Here is a 23,510-nt window from a genome sequence, read left to right as displayed (position 1 = left end):
CCTTGCAAAATGTAAACTACGAGCAGCTCTTTTGGAAGGGGAGTGTATAAAAAGGAAGACAATCCCACAGACACAAACTACAGAGTCTTTTATTCTATCCTATTTCTAGAACTTTTCTAAGCTGGAAATTTCAAGTCTGAGATACTGTCAGGTTCAGGTTTCACAGGATTTTGTAGAACAATGACTAGAGAAAGGAATATCCAGCCTGGTTAAATGTATACCCATGAGGATGCCAAAAGATACTAAAACCTTGTGTAAATAGCATGGATTACCTTAGCAGGCCTCCCTGGCTAAGCAGTCTCATTCCCAACTCCTCTTTGTCTACCTCACCCTCACTCCATGTTACATAACTTTCAGACAGGCATTTGGAAACTCCTCTACCCTGCCTATCTGCTGATAGAGTTGAGCCAGTAGCTGGCAAGGCTAATCTAATAGGCGAAACTGGAAACAAATTCACAGTTCTCTTGTCTGAGCCCAGAGACTGTACCGGCAAAGGGAAGGAACACTAGCCCTGCCTCCCTCTCCTCTGGCCTAAGTTTACACTGACTTCACCCAACAAGCACCTGACCCTCCCAGATGTGGTGGGAGGGGCTACCGCCCCACACAGGGCATGGTGGGGTAGAAGTGTAAGCACAAACAATATTTAAGATGCTGCCTTGGTGGAATATCCAGACTCAGGAAGGAAAGCGATTAAATACCCACCAAATTCCACCTCAGAGACTAGCTTTGAGGAAGGCTAAGAAGGAAAACAGTGTGAGGCCATCCAGAGTGAAAGAGCAAGCTTGCTGCTGCTTCTCAGACCTCCACTAGGAACATCCAGACTCCCAAAGGAGACCCTTTCTACCCAGGCCTGTGGAAGATGCTGAGGAAGACCTGGCTCTGCATTTTTGTTGTGGCTTTTGTCAGCCACCCAGTGTGGCTACAGAAGCCTCCTAAACCCAAGACACCGGCACAGCTCAAAGCAGCCATCTGCTGTGAGGAGATGAAGGCGCTCAAAGCCCAGGTCGCCAACCTCAGCAGTCTGCTTGGTGAACTGACCAAGAAGCAGGAGAGTGACTGGGTCAGCGTGGTCATGCAGGTGATGGAGCTGGAGAGCACCAGCAAGCGCATGGAGCTGCGGCTCACAGATGCTGAGAGCAAGTACTCCGATATGAACAACCAGATTGACATCATGCAACTACAGGCAGCGCGGACTGTCACACAGACCTCGGCAGGTAAGTTGTCTTCACATGCCTCAATACCTCCTTGAGGGTCTCCCTGTCCCCGTGCTGGGTAACCCGCTCATCAGAACAACTACTGGGGGTTTTCTTAGGGGCATCCTTTCTCCTTAGTAAGGGCCCACGGAGTATTTTTTTGGATTTGCAATATTTTCAAAGTTCAGCCAGCACCTATAGGTCCTCCCTCCCTCCCTCCCAGCCCAGGATGCCCTTAACTGTTGATCCTCCTGCCTTAGGATTCCCAGGCACTGGGATTATAGGCATACCCTACACTCTTTCTTAACTACATAAAATTTCAGCAAATTAAGAGTATGAATTCCCCCTTGAAGCTTGACATGGTCAGTCCAAATTCACACAGGGTTGGTATGGCCATGCCCTTCCCTTACCAAGAGTCGACAGACTGTACCCCCAACCCCAAGGAAGCAGGAACAAACCCCAGACTACAAAATCTGTTCCTCTGGACAGTTTCACACCAAACCATCTTCTGTGTCTCTAGAATTCAGTGTAAATGGGCATAAATGTCACCAGCCCATCTCACAAGAGCAAGTGCCCACAGCCATTGGAAGAAGCCTTTTGTGCTCGAGAGAGGACAGGCTCCTTGGTATTCCTTAGATCTGATGCTTCTATATTCTTCCATGGTTTCTAATAAAATTCTCCCAAATAATATAGAAAATAAGAAAACAACTTCCAGTGGTTGGTTAGACTGGCACAGATGGGTCGATAAACAAATTTACTGCTCAGAGGTAAATCTGGTTTTCTGATATTATTGGGAAACATTTGGAAAGAGTATATACTATAGATGCAGCATTCCTTTCTGATGTAAAAACTGTTGGCTGCATTATACACAAAGTCAAAGGGAAGACACAAGTAGCCTCCAAAGAGTAAGTCGCTGGCTATCTTTGGTTCAAATGAAAAGGTTCTCCATAAAGATAAGTCTGACAATTCTCTTACTTAATTAAATAAATATATGAATCGCCCCCTTCCCCTGCCCTCCTTAGTTTGGGAACAGTAAATGATGATTTTCATCATTTACTAGACAAGTGAGTCCTGATTTGTTCTGGGAGATGAAACTGGACATGGAGAAGGCCAGGCCAGATGCAGATCTGACCATACCACTTCCTGCTCCTACAAAGAGAGCACTTCCTTACCCCTCAGCAGGGAATCTTCTCGGGGGGGGGCGCAAGTGCAGGTAGACCCCATTTCCCTTTCCTCAGCATGCTCTATGAGGAAACAGGCACTCTGGGCTACTTGCCCTGAGACAAGTGTTTTTCTCCAAGACTCTGGCCCAGTGGTCACCAAGGAAAAAGTCCCAAGACAGAGGGCAGACAATATCTCCTGGACAATAAGAACCCACTCCAGCTTCACTAGAAGCTGCTTCTTTGAAAACCCACTTTGTTATTCAGAACATGGAGATAAAACCCAGCACAGAACAGTAGCCTCAAAGGTAGCAAAGGAAGCATTTAAATCAAGCTCAGATGGGGAAATGGAAGTCTTATTTCCTTGTTTTAACAAAACTTTCAGGGGAAGGACTCAAGGGTTCCTCAGTTCTGATTTTCATTTGGGCACTGAGTGACATAGTCTGGGGAAGGGGCAAAGACTGCAAATCTGTCTCCCATAATTAGGGTACAAGTTGGTAGTAGCCATTATCTGAGGAGCAATAAACAAACAGCAAGAAACAACAAACCAAACCTCCCTGAGATGCTTACCCTGGAGAGTCATGGACATCCTGTGGTAGAAACGGTCTTGGGTTTTAATCATCCAGTTTGGCTGCAGCAGGCATGCCCTCCCACTTCGGGGCACAGGTCTCCGCTCACTGTGTGTGTGCCCCTCTCACAGATGCCATCTATGACTGCTCATCCCTCTACCAGAAGAACTATCGCATCTCTGGAGTATACAAGCTTCCTCCTGACGAGTTCCTGGGCAGCCCTGAGCTGGAGGTGAGGCCACGACTGTTCACTGCCCATGTTCTCACCTTTGTCTTCCACCCTCAAAGGCATGAAGACAGGGCTTGGCTGGTATACAGAAATGGAAACTCAGAGAAGCAAGCCCACCATACAAGAGAGCTATGAGAACACTTAATTTGTGGGATCCTCCCACAAAGTCCATGCATCTTCATACATTATCAGCCAAATACCAAATCTTCTAATCCTTCTTTTGAGACAGGGTCTCCTTGTAGCCCTAGGTGGCCTAGAACTCTGTATAGACTAGCCTTAATCTCACAGAGCTCTCCCTGCCTCTGCCTCCCAAGTGCTGGAACTAAAAACGTGTGCCACCAACTCCCAGCTTCTTCTAACGCTTATAATCACCACAGAACGTGTTTCATTTCCTGTAATTCCTAGAGCAGTTGCTCTTTGGGAGAGGAAATCATACTGGAAATATCTGGTTTTTTCATGTAAGCCATATTCACACTGACCCCCATCACCAATGTGGCCTTTTTTTCCAAGCCAACAACCACCCCGGCCCAGCCCCTCCACCCTGGGGGCAATACTGCTGCTGCAGTGAGTGTGGAAACACAAACACCAATGACTCACAAACACCACAGGCTGGGAAGACCCGCCTCAAACCCCTGGCCCTGCCCAGATCACTCTCTCTGCTTTAGGTGTTTTGTGACATGGAAACTTCAGGCGGAGGCTGGACCATCATTCAGAGACGTAAGAGTGGCCTTGTTTCCTTCTACCAAGACTGGAAACAGTATAAGCAGGGCTTTGGCAGCATCCGAGGGGACTTCTGGCTGGGGAATGAACACATCCACCGGCTTACCAGGCAGCCAACACGGCTTCGTGTAGAGTTGGAGGTAAGCTTGAGTTCCCAGGCCCGGGACTGGCATGGATCAAAAACACACGACTGTGCCTGGCTCTGGAGGTGCCATTCCTATCTATTCACTATAGATTTGTTTATTCACTGGGACAGGTTTCCTGCAGATTACCGTACAATACAACTGAGGAAGAAATTTTTTGTTTTGGGTTATAGCTGGCCCAGGTCAGGGCAGACACAGGCCAGAACAGGGAAAACCCGTATTAGCTGGACTGAAACAAACCTCACCTCTGCGCAGGAGCTCTTTCTAAGGGTAAACCTCATTGATATTGGTTAGTGATCTCTAGAAGGCTTTAAAACATAATGTCCCCATGTTACTTTTTCAACATATCTGAGTGGGATTTAGCCCAGGGAAGTGAGGTGATACAAAAGGAACAACAAAGGCCATACGCTGAATCCAGAGAGGTTTGGCCTTAGACCCCAGTTTGTTGATTCCCAGCTAATACAGAAAACTAGAGGTAATAAGTAATAGTCTTACCAGCTTCACACCTCTAAAAAGGTGTGACTGTGGGGCTGGCAAAAGAGAGGGAGAGACAGGGTTTGTATGAAATGATGCTCTCTACAGTTTCTCTAAGGCTCTGCTCCTCCCTGCTAGGACTGGGAGGGCAACACACGCTATGCAGAGTACAGCCACTTTGCCTTGAGCAACGAACTGAACAGCTACCGCCTCTCCTTGGGGAACTACAGTGGCAATGTGGGGAAGGATGCGCTCCTCTATCATAACAACACGGTCTTCAGCACCAAGGACAAAGACAATGACAACTGCCTGGACAAATGCGCACAGCTCCGCAAAGGTGAGGTCTGGGAGGAAGGGGAAGGAGGATGGACACCACAGCTGGCAGCTATAGTGTTCTCTCTGCTACCAGGTCTAACGCCTTGCCTGTCAGTAAGAGTCTGTCTTGAGGGAGGGCACCCCGAGTCTACCAACCTGATCTGTTTCTCATGCCAGGTGGATATTGGTACAACTGTTGCACAGATTCCAACCTCAATGGGGTGTACTACCGTCTGGGGGAACACAGAAAGCACATGGATGGCATCACTTGGTATGGCTGGCATGGAGCCAGCTACTCCCTCAAGCGGGTGGAGATGAAGATCCGCCCAGAAGCCTTCAAACCCTGAAAGAAGGCTGCTATAGGGCTGGACTGTAGAAGCGACATGTGGAGGCTGGAGAGAGCAGGCAGAAGGGAAGAAGGTGGAGAAAGGGCTGGAAGGGAATGGTTTGTCATCTCCAATGAAAGAGCCACTCTCTCTGTGGACCACTACAGAACTCTAATATTTGTGCCACCAAAGTGAGCACATGCACACAATAAACTATATGTATCAAAGATGTAAGAGGAAATGAGAAGCAGTTCAATGTGTGGGCCTGCCATAGACTCCTCAGTGCTGGGACAGAGTGGGTGCTCTCTGCCTAGGTCACCAACAGAGCAGCAACTCATCTTTTCTATAAGATTTATCTATAGAAAGCAGGAATTGTAAGGTCACTTTATCTACTTTTTCCAAGGCTTAGGTGACAAGATGGAAAAGAGCAAATCTTGCTAAAGAGAATTGTGTTACTCTGCTTCTCAAAGGACAGGCTTTGGGTATTACAAAGGAACGAAAGCAGATGGTGGAGAAGGGGACTTTCTATTTTTAAATCCAATGACGTCACCTTCAGTTTACAGGATATTTAAAAACACAAACATTTGAGGGCTGAAGACTAGCTGCCTAAGGTCTGCCATATTTTAGACAAGGCTCCAGGGCCTTGGGCCTCAGTCAGAATCCTGGAACCTCCCCTCCCCTGCCCACCTGGGTCAGGGAACAGCACTGAATGGCATGCTGTGGGTCTGAAGTGGGAGGGAACACCAGCAGGAGTGGGCACAGTCTCTCAGTGACTACAACACTGCCTAGTCAACACACATCCTATTCTTACTCATTCAGTAAGAAATGGACTCGAACTCCTTTTAAAAACCTTGTCTATAAGAAAAATGGCTGGAAAGTGAAGGTAGATGGTGCTATGGGTGAAAACTCATGCTTTCCATAACATCTTGCTTTGTAAAAATAAAAGACTGTAGTTCATGTTTTAAACATTCAAAATATTGTTTCTTCCTACAATAAATACTATAAAAACTTGAGTGTGTTCTTTCTAAATTATTCTTTTTACCACTCAGAGCATGGTAAAAACTTCAGTTGAAAGAGTGTGAACAGTAACTCCTGAGTCTGTTCAGGATCCAAGAAAACCAAGGATGGGACAAGAAGCTGAAAGAGAAAAGGCCAGGGGAAAGGGCATAAGCCATCAGACCAGGAGCAGGTGCTGGCCATGACTAGCTCACCCCAGCTGGGCTTTGAAATGCTTTACAAAGAAATACCTACTTTCTGTCTAAAAATACAGAAGATTATCTTTAACCACAAGGGGTATCAAGTAATTTTACCCTTTATAAAAAGTGCCATCCCCTGGAGGGAGTCAGTATGGGAAGCCATTATTCTCACTCAATATTTTTATTGTGCCTACAGTTCTACTTCACCTTACAAACAGGAACCTGGGGATTTTTCAGAGAAACAGTGAGAAGAGAAGGATGGTGAAGCAGGGATTCCTAGGGCACAGCCCCTTTCTGAGGCAGACAGGGAGGAGCCACCCTACACCCTACACTGTACTGCTGGGAGGGGCGGACAGAACAGGGCCTTCCCAGGAGTGAGGAGAAGAGGAGGGAGCAGCAGAAGAGCTGATGACTCCCCCTTGTTTAAGATGGACATCACAGCCAGGAAATTCCTGAGGCTTTAATTTAAACCACCTCTGTGGTTTCCATACTTTATAGAGAGAAACTTTTCAGAGAGGGGACGGGGGAGAGAGACAGTAGTTGGTAGAGCATGGACAGAGCATCCGCAGCCCACCCCACAGCACTGTGGCTCCTACAGCACCTGCATTTCCCAAGCACCTGCTCTGGTGCAGGCTAATGGGTGGACACCAAGGATGGCACCCAGCACAGCCTCTGACCTGAAGGAGGACAGAGCTGCCAGGAATCAAAGCAGAGCTGGGTGTTGCTCCTGAAGACAAAGAACATTTTGTTCAGACCAGGCCTCTAGGGAGAGAACAGGAGCTGCACAAAAGCACAGTGCTGGCAGAAGTGGCAAAGGGTTAGCCTGACTGCAAGGTCCACCTGACTATTGACAGTCTTTGCTTTTAATTTTGGAGATGTATTGATCAGAAATATTCAAAAGGAGATAACGTGTCAGGAGTGGGGCAGAGAAAGCCTTCATGCTTTGATGAGACCCTCTATTCCACTGAGTGAGAAAGGCAAGCCAACAGACCCTACCCTCATGTGCTGGCTAACCAATAAGAGCCCCATAGCTATTATGGATGTGCTTCCTAAATATTCAGTACCCCTTTTATCCACTGTTCCCCTAAGAAGTGATATATACTTCCTCATCTATGTGAGCTTTGAGCAGCTTATATTGTCTCAGTATTAGTCTGGCTTGGAGATTACATGTGGGATTTGTCTTGGAGTGGACAGGTACAAAGTCAACAGGTAGGAAAACAGACATGAACTAGTAGCAAAAGATCCTCCTGCCTCTCCCTCCTGAGTGCTGAGGTTGCCGGTGTGCACCACCACATCTGGCTTAAAGTGCAGTTTTGTTTTTTTTTTTAAATCAAAAACAAAAAGTAAACAGCTATACCACGATGTTTTTGTGTAGAGTTATCTGACTATTTCAAAAAGAAATTCTTGAAGTTAAATTAATTTAAACATATGTATTGCAATAAAGTCTGAGAATAAATCAGCAAGGAGGAATACAATAGGAAGAATAAGCCAATGTGGCAGGGAAGAGGGCACTCAGTCCAACAGATAGGGGGCCTATAATTTGTTGGGGCAGGAGTTTAGCTGTGGGCATCCCAGTAGCCATTGCAAAGAAAGGAATCCAATTTATGTTAAGAGCCACATCTTCAAGATCAGACACAAGTGGTGGGCACAGAACTCCCAGTGCTGGAACCCCGGGAAAGTCTCCAGGTGGGTCACCCAGAAGACTGAGAAAAATCCGTGGACAGCTTCCCCAGGAGCAGTTTTGCCCAAGGATGTTCCTCAAAACCTTCCCAGTAAGCCAGTGTGGTGGCACATGTCTGCAATCCCAGCACTTAGATGACTGAGGCAGGAGGACAGCAATTATGAGGACAGCCTGCGCTAGCTACATAGAAAGACCTTGTCTCAAAAAAAATCAAAATAAAAACCATCCAAACCAAGAACCCCCAAAGCAAAAAACGCCCAACTTTCTAAAGTAAAGACAGTACCACAGCCCAAGGATGCTTAGGAAAAACATTCCCTAGTAAGATGGCACCACAGCACAAGGCTCAGGAAAAGCATTTTTACAGCATCAGAAGTGAAAGCTACAAATAGAAACAGAGGAGAAAGAATTGGGAGACACAGGAAGCAAAGGAGTGGGCGGAAGGTGCTGAGCTCAGCCAGCTGAACTGGCCTGAGCCTGGCCTCCCCTCAGAATGGAATTAAATCAACAAAACAAAATTATTTGCAGGGAATTTTGAGGACTCATTTTCAACGGCATTGGCTTAAAAGCTGAGGCGCAGGCTTCGAGTCATCTTACTGCATCTTTCTACTAAAAGTTGCATTAGCTTCAACGCCTTTAGATTGTCTTAAATACGAGGACAGGCCAAGGGTGGGATGTGGGGCTTCAAAAGGTCTCAATAGTCAGTAAGGATGGGGTGGGCAGAACCTGCTATCTGAAGTTGAAGTGCACACACCCAGGTAGTTAACTACCAGGACAGCCCAGGGAGTTGCTCTATTAGCTATCATGTGAGGTTGTAAACTGCAGCAGAGACGGGAGGGAAAAACGCAAGTCTTCATGGTCACTGTGCTGAAGCGTCCTCCCTGGACGTCACATTTATAACTACCCCTATGTGGTACTTCAGATATCAAACTTCTCTTAAGTCTATGTATCTGCGCAGCAGTACAATCCCACTTCTACCTTTGGATCAGGCTTTTCAGCACCCACTAAAGGCAGAGCTGGCAGAGAACCCAGCTGCTGTACTCAGAGGTAGGAAGCCCCATGCTCAGCAGGGTCTATCAGCCAGCCCAGGAACTTATTAGCTGCTGATCTGTCCTGATCTATGTGCAGTTAAATGGTCAACCACACTAGCATTTCCATGAAGATAATTAGATCTGGAGCTACTACTCTTTTTGATAATTATTAGGGGTTCTCTAGGAGTGGAAGCTAGTGTTTCTGGATGTTTGCAATTTTTAACAGCACAGAAGTTATTAAACAACCACTTTTTCCATACCCAGAAGACTCAAAGCCATCTTAGGAGAGTAGAGAATCTAGCTAAATCAGGGAAAAGATCATTGGCTCTCAGACTTTGCTCTTCATATTCATTAACCTTCAAAGGAAGAAGACCAGGCACTAAGAGACTTAGTAACTATGCTTCCCCCTGTCTCTGGGCCTGTGAAGTCCAGTGACTCCTAATCCTGCTCAGGGAGCACTATCTAACCTACACATCAATCTGTCTTCCCTAGGTTGTTGTGGCACAGAACTGCTTCTGACTGATTTCACTGGGACAAGACAGCACAGATTGGAAAACAACGGGAGCCCTGGTGGTAAAGGTTTACAGATATGACAATCCTGGCTTGACGACTAAGAACAGCCATCTACAACCATGCAGCATTTACATGTGCTGGTGAGACCTGGTAGCAGATTTCACACAGCTGAAGTCTCCAAGTGACTCCAGTCAATGGCACCAGGCACTGGGAGAGGTCATTTGTGATGAAGCAGCAGTGTTCCCAGCTTACCTGATGAGGGACTCGAGTATGGCAGGTGTGGGACCTTTCTGGAACTCCAGCTCTTTGTAGTGTAGTGCTTTGGCATATGCTCGGCACTTGGCAGCTCTCTCACCAAGCAGAACAATGCCATTGTCATCTCTCAGAGGCAGGGGGCCCTAGACGAAAGGATAGGAAAGTGGCAGATGGGGTACAAACAAGAAAGGGCTGCATGGACAACCCTCTCTGCCTACCCCCCACCAGCTGGTTCCCTGTCATCATCCATCTGGGTAAGGAGAAAAGTCTCACCTTGTCACTGTGTTCCATGAATTCAGCCAAGTTTAAGAGGGTTTGTGTGACTTCAGCGATGTCTTGGGAGGTGAGGGCCAACTCGATGCTTCTGATGAGCTCATCCTGCTGGTCTTCATTTAGCTCAGACCAGCAGGACACAAATGCAGCGTTGAAGAGATCCCTGGAGGCACAGGGAGTGGAGAAGGATGCTGGGAACCAGTGCCCTGAGCACTATCAAACTGCTCCTGGAATTGTAGACTTCAGTTATACAGAACAATGCTGCCTGATAGAACTTGCTGGAAATTAAACCTTCCCTAAAGAAGATGAATCTTTTGGTCACTAAGTACTTGATCTGTGGCAAATATAACTGAAGAAGTGGACTTTAAATTTTATTTATTTTTAATTAAATTAAAAGAACCACACATAGCTAGTGACTTCTATATCTTTCTGTTTGTTTGTTTGAGCCAGGGTCTCACACTGCAGCCGAGGTTGGCCTTGAACTCATTCACTATGTAGCCCAAACAACTTACAGCAAGCACCCCCACCCAGTGCTGAAAGTCTAGGCATGTGCCACTATCCCAGCAATGACACTGTATCTCACAGGGCACTACAACATATAGGGGTATAGGGGTGGGGGGATGGGGAGGAGAACAGCTTTTCTTCACAGGTATGCTTCTTGGAAATTTCTGCTTCATTCTCTTCACTGGATGAACAGAAAGGGAACCTCTTAACGCAGAAGCTGAAGTGAACAGATTCAGGAAATAACAAGTTCTTAAATGACTTTTGGGATGCTTCTTGGACAGTGTACAAATTATTAAGATAAAAAATGGCAAAGGCAGCATCCACTACACCTTTTCAAGTATAATCAGAACACTTGGATGGTATTAAAAAAAAATAACAACTGAATTTTTTTTTTTTTTTTTTGGTTTTTTGAACAGGTCTTTTTTTTTTTTTTTTTTTTTTTCCTGTAATTCCAGGTCACAACTGAATTTTTTTTTTTTTTTTTGGTCTTTTTGAGACAGGGTCTCCCAGTAGCCCCAGCTGTCCTGGAACTCACTATGTAGACCACGCTGGCCTTGAACTCACAGAGATCCACCTACCTCTGCCTTCCGAGTGCTGGGATTAAAGGTGTGTACCACCATGCCTGGCATAACAACAGAATTTTAAAAACTAGAAGCACTAGCAAAGAGAATGTACATCCCCAAGTCATAAAAGACTCAGAAAATCCCTAACAGTTGGGGTCTTACAAACTCCTGGAACAAGAGGTGTCGTTTCCAGGATTATGACACCAACTTAAAGTCACTGCAGTATCACACGGATGAATATATTTCACCCTGAAATCTAACCTCAATTCTGTCCTCCACATCATTAGGTACTGTGGAGGGAGAGGTGTCAGAAACTGTATTGCATTCCTGCACTGGATGGACTTAGAATTTGCTGTTTCTTTATTTACTTTCTATTATGTCTAAAGGCTAAGTTAAACCATTGTTATGGATTTTAAAAAAATTTTGTGTTGTTGAGTCAAGCGTGGTGGCGCACGCTTTTAATCCCAGCACTTGGGAGGCAGAGGCAGGCGGATCTCTGTGAGTTCAAGGCCAGCGTGGTCTACATAGTGAGTTCCAGGACAGCTGGGGCTACAGGGAGACCCCATCTCAAAAAGACCAAAAAAAAAATTTTTTTTTGCTTTGCTTTTTGAGACCGGGGTCTCCCTGTAGCCATAGCTGGCCTGGAACTTGCTATGTAGACCAGACTGGCCTCGAACTCACTGAGAACTGACTGCCTCTGCCTCCCAAGCGCTGGGGTTAAAGGTGTGCACCATTAAAGGCATGTACCACCAAGCCCAGATAATTTTGGACTATGATTAAAAAACAGGGTGGGGTGGAGTGGGGGTGGCTGGAGAGATGGCTCAATCGTTAAGAACACTTGCTGTTCTTCCAGAGGATTCAGGTTCAATTTTCAGTACCCACATGGTGGCTAATAATTGTCCATAACTCCATTTCCAGGGGATCTGACCTCTCTTCTGGCATATGTGGGCATTGCAATGCACATGGTGTACTACATATATGCAAAACACATACATAAAATAAAAAAATAAATATTTTTTAAAAACAACAAAATTTGAATTCACAGGGATTGGAGAGATGGATCAGTGGTTAAGAGTACTGGCTACTCTTGGAGAGGACCTGGGTTCAGTTTCTAGTACCCACATGGAGGCTAACAACCATCTTTAACTTCAGTTCCAGGGGATTTGATACCCTTTTCTGGCCTTGGGTACACTTACCTACAGGCAGGTAATATGCATACACATAAAATAAAAATAAATAAATTAAAAAAAAAATTAAATTCAAATCCCAGCACTTGGGAGGCAGAGGCAGGTGGATCTCTGTGAATTCAAGGCCAGCTTCATCTACATAGTAAGTTCCAGGCCAGCTGGAGCTACAGAAAGACCCAGTCTCAAAAAGATCAAAAACAAAGAAACAAACAAACAAAACAACAACAACAACAAAAACCAATTAAATTCAAAGGATAACCTGAAGCCTAGAAGAAGCCCTGAGTAAATGAGGAAGTAAGCGCTCCTGAACTAGTTTAGAGGCAACATGGGATTCCCAATGTGTGTATTTGGGACTAAGTTAACAAACACCCAAGTGTGGAGTCACCACAGGCCTCCCTGGGATGACACTGTGCTCAGAGGTGACCTGGGTAGAAGAGTGGTACAACACAGCAGCTGGATGTGTAATCTACACACTGCGGACACAGGGAATTTCTAGCTACTGCTTTTAAAACATTCATGGACTGAAGCCATCGTCTAGGGGACCATCACTACTGCTAAACACACAGCAAACCAGTTATATTGCTAGAAATAAAACTGAAATAGAACGCCTTGCTTCTGCTGCTTGCTGATGAGAAAGGTTGCCTGTTAACTAAGCTACCATTTTATGCCTTACTATAAACAATAAATGTCTACTGCAGAAAAACCTGAAAAATAAGGAAAGGAAGCCAGGCAGAAGAGAGCCCTGGCACACTATACCTGGCCATAGGGTTGTAGGCCTGTGCCAGGGCCCAGCATGAGCGCAGGGAAGGTGACGAGGAGTCCTTCAGCAGCTCCAAGCTCAACCGTCTCAGCCATTCCAGCCAGTCATCTTTGGAGACCCTTCTGGCAGCTCCCCAGGCCTGTGAGACCACAGGTGACATGGAAAACCATCAGTTTTAAGGGCCAATTACAAAGAGCCAGCATCTATTTAATAATTATTCTACTTTGATTTGTAAAATTATACCTCATGATAAAATTTCTTCATAACAGAAATACGAAAGGGTAATATTTAATTAAAATGCATAAAGTAAAAGCAATAACCTCTGGAACACAGGACAGTATAGGAAAGGCGTGTTTTACAACTCTTGAGTATCAGCCAAGCAGAAAGTTCTCTGGACTCACAATGAATGGGAACTGTTACATTCAGAGTGCCTTCACCAAAACCTAATGGCCTCTTGTAGTGTAGGAAGTGAGCTGGGCACTCAAGAGTAGCTTATATTAAAGTCACTCACAGGAAGAAGAATGGTCAGGTCACGAGAGATGCTGCAACAGGTGGTCAGTGAGGCTTTCCTCAAAATACTGAACTCTCCAGGCAGTAAGAGGACTTCACAGGGTTGGGACATGGCTCAGTTGCTGAGAACTTGTGTTCCATGTGTGAGGCCCTAGGGTCAATCCCTAGGTCACAAAGAGTATTCCTGGGACAGCTTGGGCAGGTAAATGGAAGATCAGGCTCTAGAGGAGTCCAGCATTAGTGGCACAAAGGCTTGAATTCAAATCTCAATTATGTAACTTACTGGCTCTCTGAGCTTTGGTAAATTAACTCCATATCTCTGTGTCTGAGTTTCCCCATTTATAAAATGAAGTTGACAGCTTCTACTTCATAGGGCATCTTAAGGATTTACCAATAAGTACAATGAATTTTAACAGTGCTCGAGACATTAGTGCTGTATGTGAGTCTCTTTTTTCCTTTGAAATCAGAAACCCATCTGGACTCCTGACCCTGCCACTTACAGTTTTAACACTGAGTCTCAGGCTCCCATATCTTAAGGCAATGTATTCAGAGGGCCTAGCCTAAAGAGATGAGTAAAAACTGGCTGTTATTATCAAAATGATATTCACTTGACCTGGCCTAGCTCTTAACTACTAGATCCCCAACTTCAAAAATATGTTCTTGAGTGGCTGGAGAGATGGTTCAGTAGTTAAGAGCACTAACTACTCTTGCAGAGGACCTGGGTTTGACTCCCAACACCCACATGGTGGCTAACAAATATCTGTGACTCCAGTTCCAGGGGATCTGACACCCTCTTCTGACCTTCATGGGCACTGCATGACATGGATGCACTTATATACACACAGAGGCAATACACTCATACACATAAAACAAAAATAATATTAAAATATGTGTGTGGGTGTGTTTGTGTGTGTGTGTGCGTATGTTCTCGAACTCCCAACTCTACATCCTGAGAACTGGGATCACAGGCATGTACCACTGCACTCCAAAAGTATGCTACAGGGCTGTGAGATGGCTCAGCAGGTAATGTGCTTGCTGCCAAGCCTAACAACCTGAGTTCAACCCCTAGAACCCAAATGGTAGAAACAGAGAACTCCTTCAGGTTATGCATTGACCTCCACATGGATGATTCCACCCAATAAATGTTTTTTAGAAAGTTCTTAAAGGACCTCATCAGAAGAACAGACATGTTAAAGCTCATTAAACTGGGAGGCCTATGTACATTAGAGCAGTTCTTGGGCTTCAGTAGTGCAGGGGTGAAAGGACCTCCTTGTATGACACTCCCCGCGCATCAATGATCTGACCATCTTCTCCTGGGTATAAGTTGGAGATCTGCTCTTGCTTCTGATGACTCAAGGTTGAAATTACAGAATTAAAATTTTTTGAGCGTGTTCATTTATTGCTTTTACTATGTACTATTGTGAAACTATTCAAGTCAAAAATAAAAACACTGAGGTTCATGACATACACTCGAGTACAAGAGATTCATATTGAGCACAAAAGGACCCCAGATCTCCTGGCATATCACATGCCTATGAGTGACCCTCCTGAGCATTATCATCGACCCTAAGGCCTATGAGAAAACATTAACTATTACTTTATGTCACAACCAGGCTAGAAAAGAAACAAACTGAAAAATTACTACTAGTCAGCAGTGATGGCGCACACCTGTAATTCTCAGCACTCAAAAGGCAGAGGCAGGAGGCTCAAGGGTAGTTTGGTCACCCAGTCAGACATTGTCTATAATAATAATAAATTAAAAGTGCTCACAACAGTGCCTGACAGAAGCAGCCAGCAAATCTCAGTGGTAATTATATTACTATCACTATTATTGTTGTTACTATTTGGTAAATGGCAGTAAAGAGGTCTTTAAAATTCATCTGGGTGGACAGACAGATGCAAAATCTTTCAGAAGGGCTGAGTGACCTTGTGAACTTTTCCTCCCTTTCTCTTTCAAATATAGTCACTTTAGGGTTCTGTTGTAACTGTGTAACACTGACCAGTTTTTCTTTGCTGTCCACTCAGTGCTAACTGCCTCATCTCATGACACAGGTCTATGCTTACGGAATGGCAGCTTGGTCATCATCAAGGAGAGCCAGATAGACTGTTATAATGCTGTAAAGCTGCTGAAAATCCTAAAGCTATTCTAGAGGCATATATAAATGGAGCTTTTCTGTATATAAATCCTCTATTAGCATAGATAACACAGCAGGGACTAAGGTGCTAAATTATTTCTCTTTTTCTGGTCTTTTTGAGACAGGGTTTCCCTGTAGCTCCAGCTGTCCTGGAATTCACTATACATAGACCAGGCTGGCCTTGAACTCAGAGCTCTGCCTGCCTCCACCTCCCAAGTGCTGGGATTAAAGGTGTGTGCTACCACACCTGGCTATTTCTTTTTTTAAATAAAATTTTATTTATTTATTTATTTATTTTTATTTTATGTGTATGAATGTATTGCCTGAACGTAAGTACACCACATGTGTGCAATGCCCAGAGAGGTCAGAGGAGGGCGTCAGATCCCCTGGAACTGGAGTTACGGACGGTTGTTAGTTGCCATGTGGGTGGTGAGAACTGAACCTGGGTCCTCTGCTAGAGCAGCTACTGTTCTTAACCACTGAGCTAATGCTCTAGCCCCTAAATGATTATTTCTTATAATCCAGGGGGTAAGACCTGTCAGGCAAGTCCTTTATTTTTGACCTATTCTACCAGCTTCCAAACTATTATTCTGAAGTAAGTAGAGGGCATGGCATCACAAGTGATGACAGCTACTTGGGAAGATAAGGCAGAAGGATCTTGAGTTTCAGGCCAGCCTAGGCTATATAGCAAAACTATGCTTCAAAAAATAAGAAATAATTCAGCTGGGTGTGGTTGTGCATGCCTTTAATTCCAGCACTTAGAAGGCAGAGGCAGGTGGATCTCTGTGAGTTCGAGGCCAGCCTGGTCTACACAGGGAGTTCCAGGCCAGCTGAGGCTACAGGGAGAAGTCTTAGCTACTTGAGAAGCTGAAGCAGGAGGATCACTTGAACCTAGGAGTAAGAATGACCAGAGCAACATAGTTAGACCCAATCCCTCCAATTGCCCAAAGAAAAGAATATTCTGGGGCTGGAGATAAAGTTCAGTGGTAGAGTAGTTGCCTATCATGTGCAAAGTTCCTGGATGTGATCCCCAGCACCATTAAAAAAACAACTTTAAAAAGTAATAAATAGAGCTGGGTGCGGTGGTGCACACCTTTAATCGCCACACTTGGGAGACAGAGGCAGGCAGATTGCTGAGATCAAGATCAGCCTGGTAAAGTTCCAGGCCAGCTAGGGCAACAGGGAGACCCTGTCTCAAAAACAAAAAGCAACCAACCAAACAAAAAAGTGATAAATATACTAATTCCTAATTAAAATTACACAATTATATGGGAACACATTTTACTTTCAATGAAATGGATTCAAGAGTCAGCTATGGAGGATTTTGATCTGTTCTCTCAGGTAAGAGAGACTAAAGAGTCTTTGTTTTGTTTGACTGTCAAAATTTATCTTTATTTTTCAAGTCTAGGGCAGAGGGGGTGGAGAGATGGCTCAGCAGTTAAGAGGATATACTACTCTTGCAGAGGGCCTGAGTTTTGTTCCCAGAACCCACATCAGGCCCAGGGATATTTTACTACTTCCATCTTAAATCAGTAAGCATTTCTTAGCAGTTCACGCAGGTAAAGTCACTACTAAATCCTTAGTGTTGCAAAGCTGGGTATAAACATGTTCAAATGTTTATAGGCTTGACTGAAGGAAACATCACCTTAGTCACAGGCCTGCCCAGTCCTTTACCTCTCTGTGGCTACACATGCAGCACAGCTGCTGTGAGGGAGCTGCCAACAAATGAAGAAAAAGGCCAGGCTGAAATCAGACCCAGGAGCTGCTTCTAGTCTCCAAGCTTCGGAAGACTAATGTGGTATATTTAAAGTTGATGAAGTAGTTACGATTACTCTGCTCAGGTTCTCTAGAGAGGCTTTGGAACTGCTTGTTTCAGGCAAATACAGGATGGTTCTTATGGTGAAAAGCTTGCCTCATCTCCTTTGCTCAAGAGAGACAAATCAGTAGTCACTAGCAAAGATCTAAAAGCTATATATTCAAAGTATGGTCCACAGATCAGTGGCATCACATACTTGGGAGCCTGTCAGAAATACAGAATATCAGGCCTGACCTCAGACAGCCAACATCAGAGTAAGCATTTAAACAAAAATCCCCAGAAATGGATAAACCCAATGAGATGGAAAAGTGTGAAAAGCACTGCTTTAAACATCCTATGTTAGTCTCATGGCTAATTAGGAGCTTACCAACTGCTATGATTTGAATGTGAAATGCGGCCCATAGATTCATGTGTTTGAACACCTGATCCCCAGCTGGTGGTCCTATCTAGAAAGATTGTGGAAACTTTGGGCAGTGGCGCCTCACTGGAGGAAGCAAGTCACTGAGGGTGGGCCTAAAAGCTTTATAGCCAGCCCCATGTCTTGTTCATGACCTGCTTCCAGAGCTGGATGCAGTGTGACCAGCCAGCTTCCTGCTCCTGCTCCCTCCCTGCTGCCTTGTCTTCTCTGCCATGATGGACCGTGGCCCTCGGGAACCTGAGTCAGAGCAAAACCGCTGTCCCTTAAGACAAAGTATTTTATCAGAGCAATAGGAAAAGAAACTAAGACACTAACTTTGTTCTGTTCAGACAAAAATATGAGAATATTACTATAATAAAAAGTCCTACTATTGACAGTCTGAGGAAACACAAAAGGATTTTAGTCTTTGTTTCCTCTATTAAAACACTACACCTGGGCATGGTGGCTCCTGTAACCCTAGTATGTAAGAGGTAGAGGATCATGAGTTAGAGGCCAATCTGTGCTACAAAAAAAACATCAAAATATGTCGGATGTGGTGGCAGTCATGAGTTCCACACTAGCCAGGGCTACATAGTAAGACCCTGTTTCAAAGCAACAACAACAACAACGCCAAAACAAAATAAAACAAAGCAAAACAAAAGTTAGATATAATGGTCTAAGTTCATGCTAACTAGATTTCTTGAAAAACAAAAGCTGGTTTCTGGTTGATTTAAATTTAGGGTAGCAAGAGATGAAAGTTTTGAATGAGAGAGAGCAGTGCTTTCCTTCCCAAGTCCTCTAGAAACAATGGACCTGCCTTTTGAAGGTTGATGGTGCTGACATGCAGTTTCTTCATGGGTCCTGTCTCAACTGGTCCACTGGCCAACGCATCTCCTTGGCCACTCCTTTGCATTCGATGCTGGTAGATCAAAGGGTCCTCTTCCTCATCAGCAAGGGTGTATCCCTGAAAACAGAGATATAGAAAACACCTGTAATTCCACTGGATGCTCCCAGTTTAGAAAACATGCATAAACCTCAGGCAATTCAGACTTTCTGGAAGAGCCAATATTCAACAAACAATAAAAGTTGCAATGTGTGCATAAAATGAATCACAAGGCAGGCTGAATTCTCCCTGTGAATCAGTAACTCTGGTCACTTATAGGCCTTGTGTGGTACAGTCACGCAACCAGGCCAATGGGGGGTGGGGGGCAGGGGTTCACTATATAGCCCTGAATTGCCTGGCCTGGAACTCACTCTGCAGACCAGGCTGGTCTAGAACTCAGAGTCCTACCTGCTTCTGCCTACCAAGTGCTGGGACTAAAGGCGTGCGCCACCATACTTGGTTTGAAAACTAAATCTTTTGTAATACATGAAGATTCTAAGAAACTCAAATTTTTGTGTCCACAAAGAAAGTTACTGCAATGCTGCCAGACTTATCACCTGCTGTTCTGCATATGGCCGCTTTTCAGCCGCAGAGGCAGAACAGAAAGGCTGCAGAAGAAACCAAACAGCCTATAGCACTCAAAGAACTATCCCCCCGAAACAAGTGTGCCATCCAGCCAGAGCTAAAAAGCTGGGATATGCCCTCTGCTAGAGGACAAGAATATCAAGGAGGAAAGACGTGGCCTCAAAGCAGAAGGGTGCTGCTCACCTTGACGATTCTGCAAATAAGCACATCATAGCGCTGGTGGTTGATTCGGTGTCGCACCAGTACTTTATTCACCATTGGTATGAAAATCTGGTACTATGACAGAAGGGAGAAAGAAACCAGTAAGTATTATTTTGGAGAGTAAACAGTAGAGAAAATACATTATCACAAATACAATGAAGATAACTTTAGGGTGTTTGGCAGGCTCTGTGGTATTTCCAAGAACTCCTTTTCTACCCCAGCTATACTGCCAGCCCAACCCCCACTGTCTTCCATTTGGCTTCCTGTGGTGGCCTCCCCGAGGTTTCTTGTCCCCAAACTGTCCATTTTCCCATGTTATTAAGAGTCAACATTTAAAAATATTGTCAATTTTATTTTTCCTTTGTTGAAAATCCCCCAAGCCTTTCAGTCTTGCTCAGCATAAAAGCCAAAGTAGGACTGGAGAAATGGCTCAGCAGTTAATTGATCTCGGGGACCTGGGTTCAGTTCCCAGTACCCACATGGCAGCTAACAACCATCCATAACTCCAGTTCCAGGGGATTCAGTGCCCTCTTCTGGTCTCCAGGCACTGCCTGACATGAGTGTACATACATGCAGGCAAAACACTCGTACACATAAAATAAAAATCAATCTTACAAAAACCCTTTGAGAGTTTTAATCCAGCCCTGCTCCTCATCTTGCTCTTTCTGCTTCCTGATCTGCTAAGCTGCCCACATACTCCCTCTGTTCTGCCTTCTCCATCTTAATAGATGGTATATTCTGAAAACATGAGCTAAAATAAATCCTTCCTTACTTGAAAATACATAAATAAATATGTAATAAAAATATTAATATATATATATAAATATTTATTTATTTATTTTTATGTGTATGTTAGTGGACATCAGCACCCGGAACATAGATGGAGCTGAGGATGGACTGCTGACCCTCCTGCTTCTACTTCCCAAGTCCACCATGTCCAGTTTTGTGCAGGGCTGGGGACAGAACCCAGCCAGGGCTTTGTGCACTAGGTAGGTAAGATCTGAGCTGCCAACTGAGCTGCAACCCTAGCTATTTTCTTTAATGTCACCCAGAATGACACTTGGCTCACACAGATGTTTTAATTAAAATTTGCTGAGCAAATGAAGAATAACAACAACAAAACCCAAACAATTCCATATTGTTCAACAATGGTTGAGACTTATGTACTGACTGATATACTGACAACCGGAGAAGCTCACAAAGTTTTCGTCCTAAACAAGGTACAAGAGCATGGGTCTGGTCAGGACTCCTACCTTACCTTCTTCCCGAGTTGAAAGACAAGTGAAGACAGCGTGTCCATGGCTGTGGAACGAAGCTCTGGGCTCTGGTCCAGTGTTCGAACAATGGGGTGAATGATCCGGGAGGCATAGTCAGTGAAATCGAGGGACTCTGTCAGACGGTCCACCGTCTCCAACGCTGCCCTATAACAATTGTGAACTGAAGGCTACCTTAATAATCACACTAAGGGAATGGGAAGGAATGGTTTTGAGGTATCTTGGGTAATAGGAATCCAAACTATATGTCAGAGAGGGAGCAAACAAGAGTCCTATAAATCTGGGACATTTCTGGACTAAAATAATGGGTGCTGAAATGAACAAAATCCAGAAAGAAGGCCCAGCAACTCGGAGTGGAATGCTTACCTTCGCAATGGCAGTGGGGCTTCAGGGGCATCAAACAGCTTCACGATGGGAGGCAACAACAGATGCAGATAGTCATCTAGGTTGGCACCAAACAGCTGGACTGCGGCTAAGAGCTGCAAAAGGGAGGAAAGGCAAGGTGGTGAAGAGATGCAGCCAGGTACTGATAGCTGGGAATATGGCCAGGAGTGGGTATGGATAATTCAGGGCTGTCGGGACTCTGAAAGGCCCTGCCAGCAGCTTTGGACTCCATTCTTTGCATGGTCTCTTCCCTCTTATTTCATGTGAATATGTGTTACTTTGCCTTCTATGCTTATTTCCATTGATAGTATATCAGTTTACTATATAATAGAGAACTCACAGAGATCCGTCTGCCTCTGCCTCCCGAGTGCTGGGATTAAAGGCGTGCGCCACCACGCCTGGCAAGTTCCAGGACAGCTGGGGCTACAGGGAGACCCTGTCTCAAAAAGACCAAAAAAAGAGAAAACTGACTGAAGATTCAACATTACTAATCCATTAAAGGAGACAAAAAATAAGGATAATCAAGAAAGAGCTATGAATATTCTTGGAAGAAACTTGCAAGCATCAGGTGTCCATATTCCTGGGCTCTGGTCTTGTGGAGCAGACATCAACATGTCTCCTAGAACAGGGTCTCACATCTTAAGTTATCATCCAGAGACTCTGAGGAGGCTGGGAACCTCTCCAGTGGCTCCCAGGCTGCTCACCTTGATGGAGACAATGCGGCCTTGGCTGTTGTCATGCATGAAGACACGCAGCATGTGTGGGATCAGCTGGGGCAGGTAGAGCTTAAATTCACCTCCAAGGGCTACTACGATTTGCTCAATGAGAAGAATGATTGTGCTCTGGATTGAGGTGTTCATGACCCAGAATTCCTACAAAGCAGAAGAGACAGAAAGGTAGAGACAGGTGCTCCTCCTGTCTAGCGAACCCAGGAAGTGAGATGGCTAAAAAGAGGCAAAATTCAGTGACCACAGTCTGCCTAGATGAACTCTGTCTATCTTCCTCTCACTGGGCACCAGGTCACAGCTATGCTGGACAAATTACACTGCACTTCCTAGGTACTGCAGACTCTCGGGTTCCCTGCTGTGCTCATGCTGTCCTTTGTCTGGAGCCCCACTGCTTACTCAGTAAAGCCCTGTCTTTGTGTCTCTGGTACAAGCCCCACTGCCCACTCTTCCTCTTCTGCAGTCACCCACTTTGGGTCCTTTCCCAGGACCTGTAATGTTAATCTGCTTTGCAAGTTTCCTCTACTGGACTTAAGAGTGAGAAACTGCTTCAATTCATCTCTGCATCCTTAGAACCTAATAGCATCTGGAATACTCTAGTCACTTAAATATGTTTACAAAACAGACCTGTTTAAATCTAAGTCACACTCTAAAAGCTCTAAAGTGCTATTGGGTGAATGCTTTATTTACTAAGGAAAGGAACCACTTGACTGCCATGAGAAGGGAACTCTAGTATTACCAAGATTTCGTGTCCTTTCTAGATTTATAGTTGGCTAGAGAGCATCTGACATCTGTTCCCTAAAAATGTGTCCATCAGGCTTGACTTCCAAAATGAGCACTTTCTCATCTATGTAATTACAATCCACAAAAGTTACAGAAATAAAAACCCGGTCAATGGGCTCCAGATCCGGCCTTGAAACTGTAAGGCAAACCGGCCCAAGCCACTGACTTCAGGACAAGCTGTCATTTCAACTTATTTCACAAAGTAGGGAGCCTCCAGTCTTCTTTCAAACCTCTAGAGCAGGAGACTTACTAATAACAGAAGCCCCACCAATGACAGCAGCGCATAGGTATTAAAACTCTTGGGCCCTAAACAACTCAGACCAGGAGTCAATAAAAGCAAACTAGAAAATTCTGCTTAAACTTTCTTCTACTGGGAAAACAGTCCTCTCAAGATGGGAACGTTGCAGGTTTTCAGGCCCTTGGTTTGCTGATGTTTATTCACTTGGACCGCACTCTGCCTTCTTCAAAGAAGGCCCACCAGCGTCCCAACTATATCACCATAGGCTCTTCAGAGGAGTTTCGCTACTCAGAAGCCAGTATTCAGCCCGGGGATGCGGGCTAGATCACTCTCTCAGACTGTTCTCTTCCCTAGGCTCAGGGGAGCTCATTAAAGTGTCCAGGATCAACAGTCAAAGGAAGAGCGCCTGCTGTATCCACTCTACTGGGATGAAACAAAAGCTGTGTTTTGCAGGCGAGGCTTGAATCCCTGTGCTTTGGTCATATGTCTT

At 44.9% G+C, this 23,510-nt stretch overlaps 2 protein-coding genes across 3 annotated transcripts in view; one reads left to right on the top strand and one right to left on the bottom strand.

The window, feature by feature from the left end:
- Positions 1-23,510, bottom strand: part of Mtor (mechanistic target of rapamycin kinase) — a 141,518-nt gene that overhangs the window by 69,243 nt on the left and 48,765 nt on the right. For both annotated transcript variants that reach the window (XM_008831630.2, XM_029562740.1), the window contains exons 21-28: positions 21,979-22,146; positions 21,257-21,369; positions 20,875-21,037; positions 19,599-19,691; positions 18,765-18,911; positions 13,086-13,228; positions 10,076-10,238; positions 9,800-9,945 (exon numbers count right to left, since the gene is read on the bottom strand). In XM_008831630.2, coding sequence (XP_008829852.1) covers positions 9,800-9,945; positions 10,076-10,238; positions 13,086-13,228; positions 18,765-18,911; positions 19,599-19,691; positions 20,875-21,037; positions 21,257-21,369; positions 21,979-22,146 — 1,136 coding nt within the window. The remainder of the gene's footprint in view (positions 1-9,799; positions 9,946-10,075; positions 10,239-13,085; positions 13,229-18,764; positions 18,912-19,598; positions 19,692-20,874; positions 21,038-21,256; positions 21,370-21,978; positions 22,147-23,510) is intronic.
- On the top strand, positions 574-6,142 carry Angptl7 (angiopoietin like 7). Its single transcript, XM_008831618.3, has 5 exons — positions 574-1,214; positions 3,054-3,154; positions 3,817-4,011; positions 4,627-4,825; positions 4,981-6,142. The coding sequence occupies exons 1-5, from the start codon at positions 860-862 to the stop codon at positions 5,148-5,150; spliced, it is 1,020 nt and encodes a 339-aa protein (XP_008829840.1). The 5' UTR covers positions 574-859; the 3' UTR covers positions 5,151-6,142.

Source organism: Nannospalax galili, unplaced genomic scaffold (assembly GCF_000622305.1).
Source record: "Nannospalax galili isolate Female #2095 unplaced genomic scaffold, S.galili_v1.0 scaffold870, whole genome shotgun sequence".
Taxonomy (NCBI): domain Eukaryota; kingdom Metazoa; phylum Chordata; class Mammalia; order Rodentia; family Spalacidae; genus Nannospalax; species Nannospalax galili.
Note: the sequence above shows the minus strand (reverse complement) of the source record. Positions and strands in the feature narration are given on the sequence as shown.